This window comes from Cucurbita pepo, chromosome LG07 (genome assembly GCF_002806865.2).
Source record: "Cucurbita pepo subsp. pepo cultivar mu-cu-16 chromosome LG07, ASM280686v2, whole genome shotgun sequence".
Classification (NCBI taxonomy): Eukaryota; Viridiplantae; Streptophyta; class Magnoliopsida; order Cucurbitales; family Cucurbitaceae; genus Cucurbita; species Cucurbita pepo.
In genome coordinates, this window is record NC_036644.1 from 7329161 (window position 1) to 7348977 (window position 19817).

At 38.1% G+C, this 19817-nt stretch overlaps 2 protein-coding genes and 1 long non-coding RNA gene across 3 annotated transcripts in view; 2 read left to right on the top strand and 1 right to left on the bottom strand.

Moving 5' to 3' along the window:
- The window catches only part of LOC111799041 (GDSL esterase/lipase At1g29670-like), a 6742-nt gene extending 2069 nt beyond the window's left edge, over positions 1-4673 (top strand). The window contains exons 2-5 of the mRNA XM_023682428.1: positions 394-527; positions 1414-1662; positions 2777-3008; positions 4240-4673. Coding sequence (XP_023538196.1) covers positions 394-527; positions 1414-1662; positions 2777-3008; positions 4240-4466 — 842 coding nt within the window. The 3' untranslated portion in view covers positions 4467-4673. The remainder of the gene's footprint in view (positions 1-393; positions 528-1413; positions 1663-2776; positions 3009-4239) is intronic.
- Positions 4674-7028: 2355 nt separating this feature from the next.
- LOC111798854 (GDSL esterase/lipase At1g29670-like) lies at positions 7029-15105 on the top strand. Its single transcript, XM_023682205.1, has 5 exons — positions 7029-7275; positions 8153-8286; positions 12425-12673; positions 13786-14017; positions 14879-15105. Exons 1-5 carry the CDS (start codon positions 7029-7031, stop codon positions 15103-15105), a joined length of 1089 nt encoding a protein of 362 aa, XP_023537973.1.
- A 1000-nt stretch (positions 15106-16105) lies between these two features.
- Positions 16106-17919, bottom strand: LOC111799065. The gene is made up of 3 exons (XR_002815764.1): positions 17471-17919; positions 17306-17361; positions 16106-16344 (listed from the first exon to the last, which is right to left on the bottom strand). It is a non-coding gene; the product is annotated as an uncharacterized LOC111799065 (long non-coding RNA).
- Positions 17920-19817: the final 1898 nt, after the last annotated feature.

Consider the following 19817-nt stretch of genomic DNA (forward strand, 5'->3'; position numbering starts at 1 on the left):
GGGGGGGGTAGATTGTGATGTTCCACATCGGTTGGGGAGGAGAACGAAACCTTCTTTATAAGGGTGTGGAAACCTCTTCCTAGCAGACGCGTTTTAAAGGCTTGAGGGGAAGCCTGAAAGGGCAAGTCCAAAGAAAACAATATCTGTTAGCGATGGACTTGGGCCGTTACAAAATTGCTCTAAATTAAACACGTTTAACCGTAGAGTTTATATGATTGAGCTACTGAAAAGAAAAGTACATTTTGTCGGTATAAATAGTGACTTTCAATTCTTTTAAACCTTTTTTAATCGAACTCTTTTATTTGGATGCAGTCTCAGTTCATTCATATACATTTTTTTTACTCGGGTCTCACAAAAACATACTAACATAACCCACTAAAAATAATTTTGCAGGTGAAAATTTGGGGTTTGCAAGTTCTATTCCACCCTTTGCAAGGACTAAGAATACACAAGGATCCGAGAGTCTACAAGGTGTAAATTACGCATCGGGAGCCGCAGGAATTCGTAGGGAAACTGGACAAGCAAAGGTATTTAATACCTCTAAACTTTCAAAAATACCCGCAAGCTTTCAAAAAAGTTCGTTTACCGTTAGTTTTGAAGGGTAACGTTAATATTTTGTTTCAAAAATACCTTGTAATTTTTTAACTTTAAAAAATTCCATTATACCTCCAATTTTTTAAAAAATTCAAAAATATTATTTCAGTTAATACTATATTTAAAAAATATGGACGAAATTTTAAAATTAGTATTAACACCATTAACCTTTATAAGAAAGAGTAAAAAAAATTATACTGTCAATATAATATAAATAGAAACCATCTACGACACTTCATAAATTATTTTTCTTTATAACGTTACTTTTCATAATTTATTAATATTTTTGAGACATGATATTAAGGGTAAAATTATTACTTTTGAATTTTTTTTTTTTTTTTAAACGCCTGCAACCGAATAATTTTAAAACGCGTTTTCTAGGAAGTGGTTTCAACACCCTCACAAGTAATGCTTTGTTCCCCTCTACAACCGACGTGGGATCTCACAATCTATCCCTTAGAGACCAGCGTCCTCATTGGCACATTGTCCATATAATTTGTAATAGTCCAAACCCACCACTAGTAGATATTGTCCACTTTTACTCGTTAGTATCACAATCAGCCTCATATTTTTAAAACACGTCTACTAAAATATAAGAAACAAAAACACAAAATAAAAATATTATCCGACAAACATGATTCTTATAAACCAAGAGCTTTATCAAACAAAAATAATTTTTAATAATATTTTTAGGAAACTGAAAAATAAGAAACATAAGAACATTATGAGACAGACGTAATTTCGAAACAAGAATATTATGTAATCGATATGAATCATACTAATACAAATTCGATGAGTTATCTCGTTTCATGTTTGTAGGGAAGGGTGATAAGCTTGGACGAACAATCGAGGAATCACGAGTATACAATTTCAAAAATTGATAGGTTATTGGGGAGAAATGAAAGTGCAACAAGAACATATCTTCAAAGATGTTTATATATGGTTGAGATAGGTTCCAATGATTACCTTAATAATTACTTCTCTTCACTTCCTTACACAACTAGCCTCCGATTTTCTCCTCGAGAGTATGCATTGGCCTTGCTCAAACAACTCTCTTCACAAATGAAGGTTAGACCTAATTATCAATCTCTCATTCCATTATTCTATAAATCTTATCGTCTTTAAATCGTTTCTCGATCATTTTAGAACTGGGTTTTAAATGTTATCTACATTCTCGATTTTTAACGCAAAAAAAATTCATTTTTTTTGACTTCAAAATCATTTAATAATACAGCTAAAATTGTAGCAGCATAGGCTCACAACTACTAGATATTGTCCTCTTTGACTTTCCCTTTCGGGCTTCCCTTCAAGGTTTTAAAACGTATGTGCTAGTTTCCACACCCTTATAAAAAATATTTCGTTCTTCTCCTGAATTGCGTGCGATCTCACAAAAACACTGTATGTTCATTACTTTAGCCATTTGATAACATTTTATGTAGTTGAAAACTAAGCTTGTGACATAGTATGTGTGAGATCCCACATCGGTTGGATAGGGGAACTAAACATTTTTATTAAGGTGTGGAAACATCTCCTTTAACGACGCAGACCCACCAGCATATATTGTTCAGGGTTTCCCCCTCAAGGCTTTAAAACGTGTTTGGGTTTCCACACCCTTATAAAGGTGTTTTGTTCTCCTCGTCAACTGATGTAGGATCTCAAAATGGGCCCTAGCGTCTTCGCTGGCACCCGTTTCTTTCTCCAATCGATATGGGATCCCCACCAAATCCACCCCCTTTCGGGGCCCAGCGTCCTTACTGACACACTACCTCGTGTCTACCCCCTTCAGGGAACAGCTTTCTCGCTGGCACATCGTCTAGTGTCTGACTCTAATACTATTTGTAACGCCCCAGGCCCACCGTTAGAAGATATTGTCCTCTTTGAGCTTTCCCTTTCGGGCTTTAAAATCAGGAGAGAAATCCAAAAGGGAAAACCCAAAGAGGACAATATTTTCTAGTAGTGAGCTTGAGTTGTTACAAATGATATCCGAGTCAGACACCGGACGGTGTGCCAACGAGGATGCGAACCCTGAAGAGGGGTGGACACCGAATAGTGTGTCAGCGAAGACGGTTAGATAACATTTTTGTTGTCGTTGAAAATTAAGGTTTGTATGGTTAGATGAATATGTTTCCATACATTTCATGATTATTCAAAATTTTAATGATTTTGTGAAGAGATATTGTAGACTCTATATACTCAAGGAGCTAGAAAGGTTGCTGTTTTTGGAGTGGGGATTTTGGGGTGTACTCCCTATGCAACGGCTACCTATGATACCCAAGGATCTCCATGTGTGGATAGAATCAACGATGCTGTTCAACTCTTCAACGTTGGCCTTAGGTCTCTTGTTCAAGACCTCAATGCTAATTTCACTGATGCCAAGTATACATTCATTGACACATACCAAATTTCCTCACAAGGTATTCAAATCAAGGAACCATATCTTACAAATTTATGGTATATCAATGTCGGGTTGATAATAGATTTCGTTTTTCGTTTTCTGATATTGGTAATCGTGCTTGTTTCCTTACCATTTCTTTATTACGGGTTTTCATTAAAACAAAAACATTGAAATTCATAATCAAATTCCAAGAACGAAGAGTTTTTAAAACCGCATTTTTATGCTTCGGTTGATGATCATTTCACTTTTAAGGACCCATACCTAGAAGTCGAAATCAAGATTCGGCACTTGATGTCCCCGTCATTCCCCCTACGACATGGTCACATTAACTACTTCTTATTTCTTAAGAGTAAAAACTATTCCCACAGACCAACACGAGTCCTTTTAGCATGCTTTGTCCTCACTTATATGAGGTCACAAAATTGCTCTAAATAAAGTATGCTTGATTGTGAAGTTTTTATGATTGAGCCACTGAAAATGCTTGATTGTGAAGTTCTTATGATTGAGCCACTATAAAGGAAGGTGCATTTTGTTGATATAAGTAGTGAGTTTTATTTCCTATAAGTATTTCTTAGTTATCCTATCCTCAGGATCACTGTTATTCGAATATAGTCTCAGTTCATTCATGTACTCCTCATTTTATCGGGTGTCACATGCCCACCAGCCGTCCCCAAACCACATCTTATGTAAGAGCTCAAGCCCACCGCTAGTAAATATTATCCTCTTTGGGGTTTTCCTTTCGAGCTTCCTCAAGCTTTCTCTCAAGGCTTTAAAACGCGTCTGGTAGGGCAAAGTTTCCACACCGGATGTTTCGTTCTCCTCCCCAACCAACATGGGACTCTCACAATCCATCCCCCTTCGAGGCCCAATGTCCTTACTGGTACACCTACCCTGACACATTGTCCGAAACCTAGCTCTAATACCATTTGTAACCGCTCATGCCCACCGCTATCAGATATTGTCCTCTTTGAGCTTTCCCTTTTAGGCTTTCCCTCAAAGGTTTAAAATGCGTCTGCTACGGAAAGGTTTCCATACCCCTTATAAAGGATGTTTCCTTCTCTTCCCCAACCAACGTGGGACTCTCACATCTTATTAGGAGAGATATCGTTCTATACCATTTATAACAACACATGCTTAGAATTTCGAATCTTGATCGGAATTCTAGGTTTGAGTTGTTACCACGTTAGTTTCATTTATACGTTTCTTTGTTTTGCCTATAAATATTAGCCACTAAAAATACAAACTTGCAGGTCCACCAGTTTCATTTACCCCTTGCTGTCAAGTGAAGCTTACAGGAGAGCAATGTGATCCTTATGGAAAAGTATGTGGCAATAGAAGTGAAGCCGTATTTTGGGATGGAGTTCATCCAACTGAGATTGCATTCATGGCGTTGGCTAACAGGTCCTTTAATGCTCAATTTCCCAATGACACTCACCCTTTTGATATTAGCCAACTTGCTCAGCTGAAACTCCCATAAAAGCTTTAGTTCCTTGGAGTGACCATTTTCTCTTGAGTTAGATGTTGCTTAATATAGTTGTAATATCAATAAACGTCTAAGGATGTTATCTATGATCGATATACGTATGAGCTAGAATCGAACATGTGTATGATGCTCTATAAACTATAGATATATGGTGCTTATGTTGGTTGTAATATCAAATAAATGTTTAAGGATGTTATCTATGATTGATATGTCTGCTTTGACCCGTTACGTATCACTGTCAACCTCACGGTTTTAAAACACGTCTGTTCATGATAGGTTTCCAAATAACTATAAGGAATGTTTCATTCCCCTCTCCAACCGATGTGGAAATTCACAATCCACCCTCTTGGGGGGCCAGCGTTCTCGCTGGCACACTACCTGGTGTTTGGCTCTGATACCATTTGTAAGTAGACCTACCGTCGGTTTGGTTATAATTGTATGTTGAATGATGATGCGTGCCTTTGGCTTCGTGTCATATACTCGTATATGCAAACTGTTATGAAATGATATGTGTATGATATGATATGTGAATATTATGTTGTATGTGATAAATTGATATGTTTATGATATGATACGTTAAAATATGATATGTTTGAAAGCATGTTCGGGTTATGATATGTGCATAATATGAATTGATATGTTCGAAGGCATGATAAGTTTATGATATGACATATGTGCAACATGAATGATATATGATATGATTGACATGCAAATAACAATTGACATAATGTACAACTCCGATATAAGCATGAAAAATTATGATTAAAATATTATTATATGAAGGAAAATGCTCGGTGGTAACACATGATAATGAAAAAGGAAAAATGTTGGATCTCATGCATTATTGTGTATTCATGCATCCGGGGATACCCTTCTCCTTTTATGATAGTACGAATGTGTATGTTACAAGGCAAGGAAACGATCATTATGTTAACCCTAATGCTGCTACGACGGCCGCTACTCCTAATGGGTGTTCGACATAAACAACTACCAAAAAATGCTCACTCGACCAGAAATGAGCTCTAGAGGTGTGTGAATCGACTGGTGGGTCCATGCTCGCACGTGGGGACCATGTGTAGAAAAGTAAATACACATCTAAATACCCGTTTAGGATAACGTAAAAAAATACATTTAACCCCGATAGGGGGTCGCTCACTGAGTATTTCTTAAAATACTCAAGCCATGTGCTACTCATATTATTCAGGTAAAGACAAGACATCCGTGTACGACTGACAACGTCATCCCAATTTGAGACCATGACACATGCTTAGGGTAATTGTACTTATTTTCTTAGACTTAGATTAGAACATGGTGTTTTTAATTTTAACGCTTATTTATTTCATTTACTATTTTGTTATGTTATTTATGTTTTCGAACACATAAGTCCATGACAGTATTTTAAGATAAAAATTATATTTTATGATAAACTTTAAACGCTTATTTTCGTACAAAATGATTACATTATAATGACGGTAGCGACTCTAGGTAAGTAGAAATTTAGGGTCGTTACATCTAACATACTTTGTCCTCTATCATATGAATCCCAAGAAAGTTTCTAGGTGGTCATCCAACATAGAATTGCTTCAAGTAAAACACGTTTAACTATGGAGATCCTATGATTGAGTTACCCAAAATGAAGGTGCACCTTATTAGTATAGATAGTAACTTTTAATTCTTTCAATTCTCAGGATCGCTTTCATTTAAATGTAGTCTTGGTTCATTCATGTACACGCATNAAAAAAAAATAATAAATAAATAAATAAATAAACAAATAAGTTAATAAATAAATATATATATTAAACATTACTATATATATATATATATAGATTAAATATTACTATATATACTTATATATAGTAATAATAATATTACTATATATATTAAATATTACTATAATATACATTTATTACCATATATATATATATTAAATATTATAACGTATCAAATAAAAATGATTATTGTCGATAGTTGTAAAATAACTCTTGAAGTGAAACCTTGAGGCATTATTAGTGAAGAGATCCATAATTAATTTAATTAGCAAAGTTTTAAGATTTTTTACTTTGGGATCAAATTAGGGTTAATCAAACCATTAATTTGATTGAAATGAGGAATTAAGCCACTTTGAGACGACACGTGGGAGGTAGATTTCAACATAGAGTTCGTGTGCCGTCCTATGAGTTTTGGATCAGGATTTGGTCGGCATTTAACGGTCTCAAGTCCACCGCTAGTATATATTGTCTGTTTCGGCCCGTTATGTATTATCGTCAGTCTCACGGTTTTACAATGTCTACACCAGAGAGAGGTTTCCACATACATATAAGAAATGTTTCGTTCTTTTCTTCAACGGACGTGAGATCTTACATTACAAAGCAAAGGTATGTACGCCCTAATACTTATCATATGGCCTACGGATTAGTTCATTAAAAAAAAAGACGGGTCTATGCAACTACGTAACAAATTCTACCGAGTCGTTTTCTAGATTGCAAATTTGGTTCTATAAAACCCATATTTTCTCTCCTTTCATTTATACATTCATTTTGTTCTTCACACTTAAACATGAAGTTCTTCCAATTCAAGTCTTTGTTTGTGGTTTATGTTCTCTTAAACTTGCAAACTCAATATTTGGTTCTTGGAAAGCCTCGAGTTCCTTGTTTCTTCATCTTTGGTGACTCGATGTCCGATAATGGAAACAACAATAATCTTGCAACTCTCGCAAAGGCAAATTATAAGCCTTATGGCATCGACTTTCCAAAACGTTCTATGGGAAGATTTACCAATGGTCGAAACCTTCCCGATTTCATTGGTTAGTTGTTCTTCCCTTATCTTGTAATTAAAAACTTTACATTTCGTTTCATAACCTTTAAACGTTTTTAGCTGAATTATACGAATTATATATCTCGATTTTGAAATCAGTTTCAATTATACTTTTAGACTTTGAATGATTTCACGTTTACCTTTGAAGTTCGAAATTTGTTCCAAAATAAGTTGAAAAATTGGCATACATGGCATTATTTGCATGGTCGTTCATATACAAGAAATTCTATGTTGAGTGACCTCTTAGAAATATTTTTTAAAAAGATGTGGGAGCAAGAAGAAAACTGTAACAATCCACGCCCAGAATCCGGATTAGGAATATGTGTTGAGAATGATTGAGAGGAGTAATCTGACATGGGCTAAAATACTATCTCCATTGGTACGAGACCTTTGGAGGAAAACCAAAAGCAACGCCGTGAGAGTTTATGCTCAAAGTGGACAATATCATACCCTTCTGACGTGTCGTGATTTCTAACCTTCTGCACCTGATAGCCTCGATATTCTCCCATAGACCAACACCTTGTTAGTATAGGTAGTGACTTTCAATTTTTAAATTTTTTTTTCTTAATTATCCTATCCTGAGGATCTCTCTCATTCAAATGTGATCTCGGTTCATCGATGTACCCCGACTATCCTCACAGACCAACACGTTATTAGTATAAGTAGTGACTTTCAATTTTTTTAAAACTTTTTTTTAACTATGCTATCATTAGGATCTCTCTCGTTTTAATGTGGTCTCGGTTCATCTATGTACCCCTCATTTACTTGAGTGTCACAAAAGTATACTGAAAATAAAGTTTTTAATACGACCTTAGGTTTAGGTTAAGTAATAAAAATTAATTAAACGTTTAATTATAATTTTCCAGCTAGATATTTGGGGTTTCCAAAACCTATTCCACCATTTGCAAGGACTATGTATGCAAAGGGTATCAAGAGTCTACGAGGTGTAAATTACGCATCAGGAGCAGCAGGAATTCGCAGTGAAACTGGACAAGCAAAGGTATTTAATTTAATTTTAAATTTTAAATTATAATTCTCAATTTAAAAAGTTCCATTAATACCCTTCAACCTTAAAAAAAGAAAAAAAAAATTCAAAAATACCCTTTCCGTTAATACTATATTTCAAAATTATCGATAAAATTTTACTTCAGGAATTATTTTATGATACTTTTGAAAATTTATTAGTATTTTTGAGACGAGTTATTAAGGGTAATTTTTTAAACTCAAGGTTATTTTTGAAACACTTTCAAAAGTTGAAGGATAATTTTGAAACAAAATATTAACGATTTTCCTCCAAAGGTAATATTATTATTGAACTTTTTCGAAAGTTTAAAGATATGTTTGAGATTTTTTTTTCTCAAAGTTTAAACATTATCAAAGAAACATGATTCCTATGAAACAAGAATGTTATCTAGGGAGACGTAATTCTTAATAATATTTATGGTTTTAGGAAACTGAAAAAATAAGAAACAAAAACATGAAGTAAAAACTGTTAGGATGACACAATAACGCACACACCCGATCTAGATAAACACAAAAAACACAAACATGATAGAGAAAATGCAATGAGAACTCTGGCTAAAGGATTTATATGGATGACTTCAAGTATGTATAGCAAGAGAGAATACAGAAAATACAGAAAGTACATTTTCAAAGCTCTGGAGTATATATATATATATGGTTTAGCTTACTATATTTTTACCAGATATAACTCTTTACTATATATAACTATTTACCATATATAGCTTTACCCAATATAACTTTTTAGCTATTTCACAGTTTCATTTACCAAATATAACTTTACTATGTATAACCGTTGACTCACTTATAAATAAGCAGCAAACTCCATAACCTAACAATTCTCTCCGTTGGAGACTGATCCAGTCAACTAAGAATTTCATTCTCAAGCGATCATGAATATCTTCACTACACCATACCAATTGAGGTTTTGCACAACCTCAATATTCCAACATCAACACATTTTGTCAACATGTTTGCTGGATTCTTTGCACCCTCTATTTCTCAAAACATATCACCATCTTCCACTAACCTGCAAGTGAAATGGTATCGCCTTCCATGTTTTATGTTTAAATGATAGACCGGGTTCCTCACCAACTGTATGACACTCTGACTATCTCTATAAAGAATCTTTTTGTGCTGCTTCTTGCCCAATTCTTCCAAATAGTCAATCATCCATATCGTCTTCTTTCCAGCTTCAGCTATTGCCACGTACAACGCATTTTTGAAGCCTAGACGTCCCATCATCCATGGCTTGCTCCCACTTGGTTGTATCCTCCAACTGTAGGGCCTCCTCAAAGTGCTGTGGTTCCCTTTCATCAGCAACAGATAGTGTAATGAAGGTACATACATATCTGGTACTCTGATAGTACTAGATGATCTTCTCAACACCAGTTCAGGTGTCACTTGCTCCACTGCTGATTCCTCTGCAGTAGTCTTAGGAGTTTCATGAGTATCTGCTACAACATCACTAGGTGAGTTTTCTTGCAACTCAAGCTCAACTCCCACTTGCTTCGTGGTCCTGGAACTTTGCTTCACATCTGGTTCCTCAGCAGTAGTCTCAAGAATTTTATGAGTATCTGCTACAACATCACTAAGTAAGTTTTCCTACAACTCAAGTTCAACTCCCACTTGCTTCGTTGTCTTGGAACTATGCTCCACATCTGGTTCTTCAGCAGTAGTCTCAGAAATTTTANCCTGCAACTCAAGTTCAACTCTCACTTGCTTCGTTGTCTTGGAACTATGCTTCACATCTGGTTCCTCAGCAGTAGTCTCAGGAGTTTCATGAGTATCTGCTACAACATCACTAGGTGAGTTTTCCTGCAACTCAAGCTCAACTCCCACTTGCTTCGTTGTCTTGGAACTATGCTCCACATATGGTTCCTCAGCAGTAGTCTCAGGAGTTTCATGAGTATCTGCTACAACATCACTAAGTGAGTTTTCCTGCAACTCAAGCTCAACTCCCACTTGCTTCGTTGTCTTGGAACCATGCTCCACATCTGGTTCCTCAGCAGTAGTCTCAAGAGTTTCATGAGTATATGCTACAACATCATTAGGTGAGTTGTCCTGCAACTTAAGCTCAACTTCCACTTGCTTCGTCGAACCTTGCTTCACATATGGTTCCATTTCCAACCGCACTTTCTTCAATTCTCTGGTGGTCCTTGTGAAGCTAACTCGTTTATGCTTGCTCATAACGTAGTTCTCACAACAGCCCACATCAACAAATTTCAGACCTTCCAAAACTCCTTTTGCAGCCAGTGTCTTCATTCCTTTCACGCTCATATGTCCAAGTCTATTGTGCCATAGACTTGAATTTGAAGCACTCTCAGCAACAGCAGCTATGTTCATACACCCTGCAGTTGTGTATAAGGTTCCAGATTTTGAGCCACGTGCTACCACTGTAGCACCCTTCATAATCTTCCACGAACTCTTCCCTAACTTTGTTGCATAACCTGTGCTGTCCAACTGACCAATAGAGATCAGGTTCTTTTTTAGACCAGGAATATATCTGACATCCTTTAATGTCCACTGATTTCCTGCTGGAGTTTTTATGCAAACATCTTCTTTTCCTTTAATCTCCAAATCTTTGTTGTCGGCAAGATACACCTTCTCGAAATTTCCAGACTTGAAACTCTAGAACAACTCTTTATTTGGAGACAAATGAAAAGATGCACCTGAATCCAAAATCCAGGATTCAATCGAACTGTCCACGCTGAGGATTAGAGTATCCCCAATGTCTTCTGCTGAATTTATAGAATCATCATCATCTCTAGATTTGTGATTCTGCTTCCTCTTTGGTTTTGTACAACTTGTCAGAAAGTGACATTTTTCTCCATAATTCCAACATGTTACGTTTGGTCTATATGGAGATTTTTCTCGGTTCTTTGATTTTGATCGCCTTTTGTTTGGGCCCTTCGATTTACTTCTTCCCCGTTGGTCAACACTGAGAGCACTACCAGATGAATTTCTAATTTCTCGTTTGCGAGTACTTTCGCTGAGAACTACATCTCGAATTTCATCAAACTTCAGTTTATCAGATCCTCGGGAACGATTGATTGCGGCAACAACAGTATCCCACGACTTGGGTAAAGATGACATCAAAATCAATGCTTTAATTTCATCTTCGAAATTAATTTCCACCGAACTCAGTTGACTTACGATCATATTGAATTCATTTATATGATCCACAACAGATCGACCTTCAGACATCTGTAGATTGAACAATCTCTGCATCAAATACACCTTGTTCATAGCCGATAGTTTTTAGTACATATTCGACAGCGCCTTCATCAGATCTGACGTTGTCTTCTCCTTGATGATGTTAAACGCCACATTTTTGGATAGCGTCAACCGGATCATCCCTAAGGTTTTTCGATCCTTAAGCTTCCACTGCTCCGTGGTCATGCTATCTGGCATCACTCCCAACAGGGTTTCGTGATGATCTTTCTGGTACAGATAATCTTCAATCTGCATCTTCCAGAAACTGAAATCGGATCCATCGAACTTCTCAATTCCAATATTTGAACTTTCCATCTTCACAGATCGTGGTGACTTCCGCCTAGCTCTGATAACAGTTGTTAGGATCGCACAACAACGCACACACTCGATCTAGATGAACACAAAGAACATGATAGAGAAAATGCAAAGAGAACTCTGGCTAAAGGATTTATATTGATGACTTCAAGTATGTACAGTAAGAGATAATACCGAGAATACAGAAAGTACATTTTCAAAGTTTTTCGAGGGAGGATATATATATGGTTTAGCTTACTATATTTAGCTCTATCAGATATAACCATCTACTATATATAACTATTTATCATATATAGCTTTACCCTTTTTACTATAAGCTATTTATATGTCATTTACCAAATATAGCTTTACTATGCATAATAGTTGACTCAGCTATAAATAAGCAACAGACTCCATAACCTAACAAAAACATTATTGGATAAACACGACTCCTATGAAACAAGAACATCATCAGACACACGTAATTTCTAATAATATTTCTGTTTTAAATAAAAAAAAACACTCGAAACCTGAAACAAGAACATTATCTAACCGATATGAATCATACCGATATGAATTCAATGAGTTATCTTGTTTCATGTTTGCAGGGAATGGTGATAAGCTTGGACGAACAATTGAGGAATCACGAGTATACAATTTCAAAAATTGATAGGTTATTGGGGAGAAATGAAAGTGCAACAAGAACATATCTCCAAAGATGTTTATATGTGGTTGAGATGGGTTCCAATGATTACCTTAATAATTATTTTTCGTCATCTTCTTATACAACTAACCTCCTATTCTCTCCTCAAGAGTATGCATCGGTCTTGCTCAAACAACTCTCTTCACAATTGAAGGTTAGACCTAATTATCAATCTCTCATTCCATTATTCTATTAATCTTATCAACTTTAAAGCGTTTCTCGAACATTTTTAGAAGTGGGTTTTAATTGTTATCGACATTTTTTGCCTTCAAAGTCATTTAGTAAGTTGATCTAAATGTATTGTGTTTAGAATAACACAATTAAAACGATGTTTGTTCATCACTTTAGCTATTTGATAATATTTTATGGAGTTGAAAACTAACCTTGTGACATAATATGTGCGAGATCCCACATAGGTTGGAGAGGGGAACGAAACATTTTTATAAAGGTGTGGAAACCTCTCTTATAACGGTCCAGACACACTGCTAGCAGATATTGTCCTCTTTGGACTCTCCCTTTCAGACTTTCCTTCAAGGGTTTATAAAGTGATCGTTGGGTAGAGGTTTCCACACCCTTACAAAGGATGTTTCATTTTCCTCCCCAACTGATGTGGGATCTCACAATCCACCCCCCTTCGGGGCCAGCATCCTTACTGGCACATCGCTTCGTGTCTACCTTCGAGGAACAACCTCCTTGCTAACACATCGCCTAGTGTCTGCCTCTGATACAATTTCTAACGGCCCAGGCCCACTGCTAGCGGATATTGACCTCTTTGGGCTTTTTCTTTCGAGTTTCCCCTCAAGGCTTTAAAACGCGTTTGCTAGGGAGAGGTTTCCACACCCTTATAAAGGGTGTTTCGTTCTCCTCTCCAACCGATGTGGATCTCACATCCTCCTAACAGACGCGTTTTAAAAACCTTGAGAGTAAGCGCGAAAGGGAAAACTAAAAAAGGACAATATTTGTTAGCAGTGTGTTTGAGTTGTTACAAATGGTATCAGAGCCAGACACCGGATAGTGTGCCAGCGAGGATGCTGAACTCCGAAGAGGGGTGGACACCAAACAGTGTGTCAGCGAAGATGGTTAGATAACATTTTTTTTTTTTTTTTTGTCATTTGATAACATTTTTCGTTCCTTCATTCTTTTAGCCATTTGATAACATTTTTTGTAGTTGAAAATTAAGGTTTGTATGTATCATATTGAATATGTTTCCATGCATTTGAAGATCATTCAAAATTTTATTGATTTTGTTAAGAGAATATATTGTAGATTCTATATAATCAAGGAGCTAGAAAGGTTGCTGTTTTTGGAGTGGGGGTTTTGGGGTGTACTCCCTTTGCAATGGCTACCCATGACACTCGAGGATCTCTATGTGTGGACGAAATCAACAATGCTGTTCAACTCTTCAATATTGGCCTCAAGTCTCTTGTTCAAGAGCTCAATGCTAATTTCACTGATGCCAAGCATACATTCATTGACCTATACCAAATTTCCTCACAAGGTATTCCAAATCAACAAATTTTAGGTATTGATTTCGTTTTTCGTTTTCTGATATTGGTAATTGTGCTTGTTTCCTTACCATTTCTTTGTTATGGGTTTTCATTAAGCAAAAACATTGAAATTCATAATCAAATTCCAAGAACAGCTCTGTTGATGATCATTTCACTTGTAAGGACCCATACTCAGAAGTTGGAATTCGGATTCGGCACTTAATGATCTTGTCATTCCCATGCGACATGGTCACATCAACTACTTCTCGTTTCTTAAGAATAAAAACTATCCATATAGACCAACACGGGTCCTTCTAACATGCTTTGTCCTCGCTTACATGAAGGTGCACTTTGTTGGTATAAAGAGCTACTTTCATTTCCTGTAAGTACTTTTTAGTCACCGGATGTGATTTCAGTTCATTCATGTACCTCTCCTTTACTCGGGCGTCACATGTTCGCCAGCTTCCGCCTTGGTTTGTCCCAAAACCACATTTTGTGTAAAGCCCAAGCCCACTGCGGACAGATATTGTCCTCTTTCCTTGGTTTGTCCCCAAACCACATCTTAGGTAAGCCAAATCCACCACTAGGAGATAGTGTCCTCTCTGGGTTTTCCCTTTCGAGCTTTCCCTCAAGGCTTTAAAGCGCGTCTGCTAGGAAAAGGTTTCAACATTCTTACAAAAGATGTTTCGTTCTCTTTCCCAATCAATGTGAGACTCTCACATTTTATTAGGAGAGATATCATTCTGATACCATTTATAACGATCCATGCTTAGAATTTCAATTCCTAATCTAAACTCGAGGTATGAGTTGTAACCACGCTAGTTTCTTTGTTTGGCCTATAAATATTAACCACTAAAAATACGAACTTGCAGGTCCACCAGTTTCATTTACCCCTTGCTGTCAAGTGAAGCTTAGTGGAGAGCAATGTGATCCTTATGGAAAAATATGTGGCAATAGAAGTGAAGCCATATTTTGGGATGGAGTTCATCCAACTGAGATTGCATTCATGGCGTTGGCTAACAGGTCCTTTAATGCTCAACTTCCCAGTGACAGTCACCCTTTTGATATTAGCCATCTTGCTCAGCTGAAACTCCCATAAAGGTTTTAGTTCCTTGGAGTAAACCTTGGAGTAACCCTTTGCTCTTTGCTCTAATTCTACCAATTCTAGATGTTTTAGACTAATAATGTAATATCACATTTAGAGTTAACGTTGGATGTTATTTATGATCGATATATGTGTGAGCTAGAACCGAACATGTGTATGATGCTTAATAAACGATAGATATATTGTGCTTATGTTGGTTGTAATATCAAATAAATGTTTAGGGATGTTATATGTGATTGATATGTCTGTTTTGGTCTGTTTTACGTATCGTGGTCAGCTTCACCGTTTAAAAAACATGTCTATTAATGAGATGTTTCTAAATAATTATAAGGAATGTTTCGTTCCCCTCTCCAACTGATGCGGAGAATTCACAATTCACCCTTTTGGGAACCCAGGGTCATCGCCGGCACACTGTTTGGCTATGATACCATTTGTAAGTGACCCTACCGTTGGTTTGGTTATAATTGTATGCTAAATGTGACATGGGCCCGTGGCTTCATGGCATATACTCATATATGCAAAATGTTATGAAACTTTAAAACGCATCTAGTAAGGAGAGGTTTTCACACTATTATAAGGAACGTTTTTTTTTATCTCACAATCCACCCCTCACTGGCACACCGCCCAGTGTTTGGTTCAAATACCATATGTAACAGCCCAAACCTACTGTTACGCAGATATTGTCTGATTTGGCCCACTATGTGTCGTTGTCAGCCTCATGATTTTAAAATGCATCTACTTAGAAGAGGTTTCCACACTCTTATAAGGAATGAATGAATGTTTCGTTCTCCTCTCCAACTGATGCGGGATTTCACAATTCATCCCCTTAGGGGCTAGCGTCTTTATTGGCACGGGTTTTGGTCCGTTACGTGTCATCGTCAGCCTCACAGTTTAAAAGCGTGTCTGTTTGGAAGAAGTTTTCTGTAACGCCCCTAATTTTCTCCACCCTAATTAGCGACGTTACTTTATATTCATCAAATCAACAGGACAAGAGTTCACACGGAAACAGTCTCGATAACGAAAATGCATTCATCAATTTAAGCAGTTCATACCTAGGAAAAACAATTGCGACAACCTAGCCTAGAAGTAATCAACAGAGACTAAGAAAACAATTTGCAAGACTAAGAACCCAAGAGAATTCAACAGGCGCTACGACACAACAAACCCTCCTCAAGTTTTCCATGGCCCTTCGCCTCATCCACCGTCACCCGTACATGGGAGCCTTGCCCTTTCCTGAAAAATATTGGTAGCACGTGGCTTGAGTATTATATAAAATACCCAGTAAGTCGCCCCACTGTTGGGGTTAAACATATATTCATACATTCGGATATAAGCAGTCGCACACAGTACATCTACATGTCGCACACGATACACATACATGACGCACACAACACACATACATGTCACACAGAATACCCATACATGTCGCACATCGTTACCATACATGTCGCACACTGCTAGAAGAACGGAACTGAGAGAGATGTTTGTCTTCCATTCCTTCCCATGGCCTTAGGCCCTTGCCTTGTCCGGGCGGGGGTGGATGCATGGTAATTTCCCACACATGGCCCACGTGTGTGATCGTGGGCCCACCAGGCGAGCTCGCAAGCGAACTCCCTGGGCCTGGCTTGGTCGGGTATGTATGACATACAATACCGGACGCCACGGACAAAGGAGGGCCTGCATGATATCGTGGCGAACACAATATCGAATATACGCATCCATACCATCCGTAGCATAACGGGGGAGTGCCCCAACCATAGCGTGCATGAGGTTCTTAAGGTTTACCTCCATGGCATTACACATACGACGCTCCATCCCCTCGCCGCATTACGTAGCATAACCGGGACCACATTAGGCAAGCATAACAGAGCATAACAGGGTCCACATTGAGCAAGCATGTCCTAGCATACTAGTCATCTTATTCATGGCATGTGGGGTTCTCATTACAATCATAACATGTCAATCAAGCTCATCATACATACAGGGCGACAAAACGCGTCACAACATCATATTCATAAACATGGCATACATAGCAATTCACTGCAAGAATCACATACATAAACAAAGCAGGCATAGCATTTCACGGCAAGAAACATCTAACCTAGCATACAGCAACAACATATGGTGCATGCAAGGGCCACAGGGCACGCACCAACATACATACATAACTAACGCCAACAGTAAGGTTACTTACCTCCTTGGCCTTGACCGAAGTCGCCCACAACGCTAACTCCAGCGCCTAACTACCTCCTATAAGACAACATGATACACTTAGAGCGCCTTCACAACTATCCCTCGTGTCTAGCTACCAAGTACGTCCCTATCGCAAGCTATTTGTCACACATGGAGTTATACTGACCTCAAATGGTTGAAACGAGGGCGGAAATGGCTTCGGAAGGGTCGAAAACCTAGGAATCGGTATACTATTCGGATGTCGAGCCGCCAAGCCGCACTTAGCCGAGCCGGAGGTTCGCGAAGCCGCCAGTGGAGTAGAAAACGATGGCTGCGACGAACACCGCCGGCGCAGGGTTTCTGGAACGCCTCCGGTTTGGGCCACAAAGGGGACGAGGCCCTGGGGTGGTGTCCGAACGCGGGCTGAGAGGTCTCGCCGAATGCCGGGGGTCGACCCGCGCCTGCGCTGCGTCTTCCTCGCCCAAAAGTCCCGACGGTCCAACTCGCAGGGCTTGGCTATGGTCGTCGGTGGATGCGTCGTCGCTCGTCCGTTCTCCGGTGGCGCGTCGGCTTCCTCCTGCTTCAAACCCCACTAGCACTCCCTTCTCCCTAAAGGAGGTGGCCACTCCTAGGGTTTATGGGAGCCNTTTTTTTTTTTTTTTTTTTTTTTTTTTTTTTTTTTTTCTCTCCTCTCTCATCAGAAGGTGTACCGTTACATTTTCACACCTTTATAAGGGTGTAAGGAACGTTTCGTTTTCTTTTGCAACCGATATAGAATCTCACACATTCTTTTCCCTCGATCGAATTTTACCATTGCTCTCACGTTAAAGTAAGATCGATGTATTTTCCTAAGGAATCCACAAAAGAAAAATGAAAATGAGAAGCCTTAGGAACACAAAATTGGTAGTATCCTTTTCCTTTTTTTCCAGCCACACCCCATAGCAAACTCACGATCATTAAAGACCTCAAATTGCACAACCAACCCAAAAATGTGAAGGACAATGGAGGCCCAATATATTATAGGGTACCCTACACAAGATGAAGCAACAATGATCAATTTTACTCCCACTTAGATTTTTATTTGGATTATATTATTTTCGCTTTTACCCGTGTCCAAGTGCACCACTAGTAGGTATTGTCTGCTTTGCCTTATTATGTATCGTTATTAGCCTCACGTAAAAGGTTTCCACACTCTTATAAGGAACGTTCAATTTTCCTCTCTAACTGATGCGATATCTCACAATTCACCCCTTGGAGACCCAACATCCTCGCTAGGGATGCTGACACACTGCTCGGTGTCGGCTCTGATACAATTTGTAGCAACTCAACTTCACGCTAACAAATATTATCCGCTTCGGCCTGTTAAATATCGCCGTCAGTCTCATGGTTTAAAAATGTGTAATGTTAAGGAGATATTTCAACACATTTATAAGAAATGTTTCCATCCTCTTTCCAACCAATGTGGGATCTTACATACATAAAGGGTAGAGGATCCAAAATTTGGATCATTGAAAAAGTAAGTAATCCATTATCAAGTTAGTCATGCTCGTGTCAGCCCTCGTTCTTTTTCTCTCTCTCTTTTAATTTTCTTTTTAAGTTTAACAACGTTATGTAGAGTAGAGATTTGTCTTTTTTATCGAGAATCTACAACTTAACCAAATAAATTATGCTCGGACTCGAGGCCTTCTCTCTTGATGGCTATATGCCAAGGAGAATAAATTCTATGCCAATATGAATAGTGTTATGGGCTTATGGTGTGCGTTTAATTCAGCTTTTCAGCCATAAAAATGCCCCCTTGACAAAGTCACCTTCCCATCAAGATGCTGCCCACACTCCTTCACACTTGTAAATGGAACTTGTTCTTCCAAGGATTTTAGAATTTTCTTCCATGAATAAAATTTAATCTAAGATTTATTGAACATAAAATAGTATTTTAATCCATAAAACTATATAATATAAAACCTAGAATGAAATAGTTATTATAACCGTCCAGGCCCACCGCTAGCAGATATTGTCCTCTTTGTTTTTCTCTTTCGAGCTTCACCTCAAAGGCTTTAAAACGCGTCTGTTAGGGAAATATTTTCACACCCTTATAAACGGTGTTTCGAGGCCCAGCGTCCTCGTTGGCACTCGTTTCTTTCTCCAATCGATGTGGGACCCTACCAAACCTACCCCTTTGGGGCCCAGCGTCCTTACTGGCACATCGCCTCATGTCTACCCCCTTCGAGGAACAACCTATTCACTAGCACATAGTCCAGTAAGGGAAAGCCCAAAAACCTTGAGGAGAAGCTTGGAAGGGAAACTCCAAAGAGGACAGTATCTGAATGAGCACCGATTCCACTATGTAACTCTAAAAGACGCATTTTAAAGCCTCGAGGGAAAGCCCAAAGAGAACAATATCTACCAACGGTGGGCTTGGGCCATTATAGATATAGAATTCTAAGAGGGAAAATGTACTTGAGCAAATAAAATATACCAAAACTAAAAGAAGGGGAAAGAAAAACACATGCAACTCTTGGGAGCCCACATGTGAT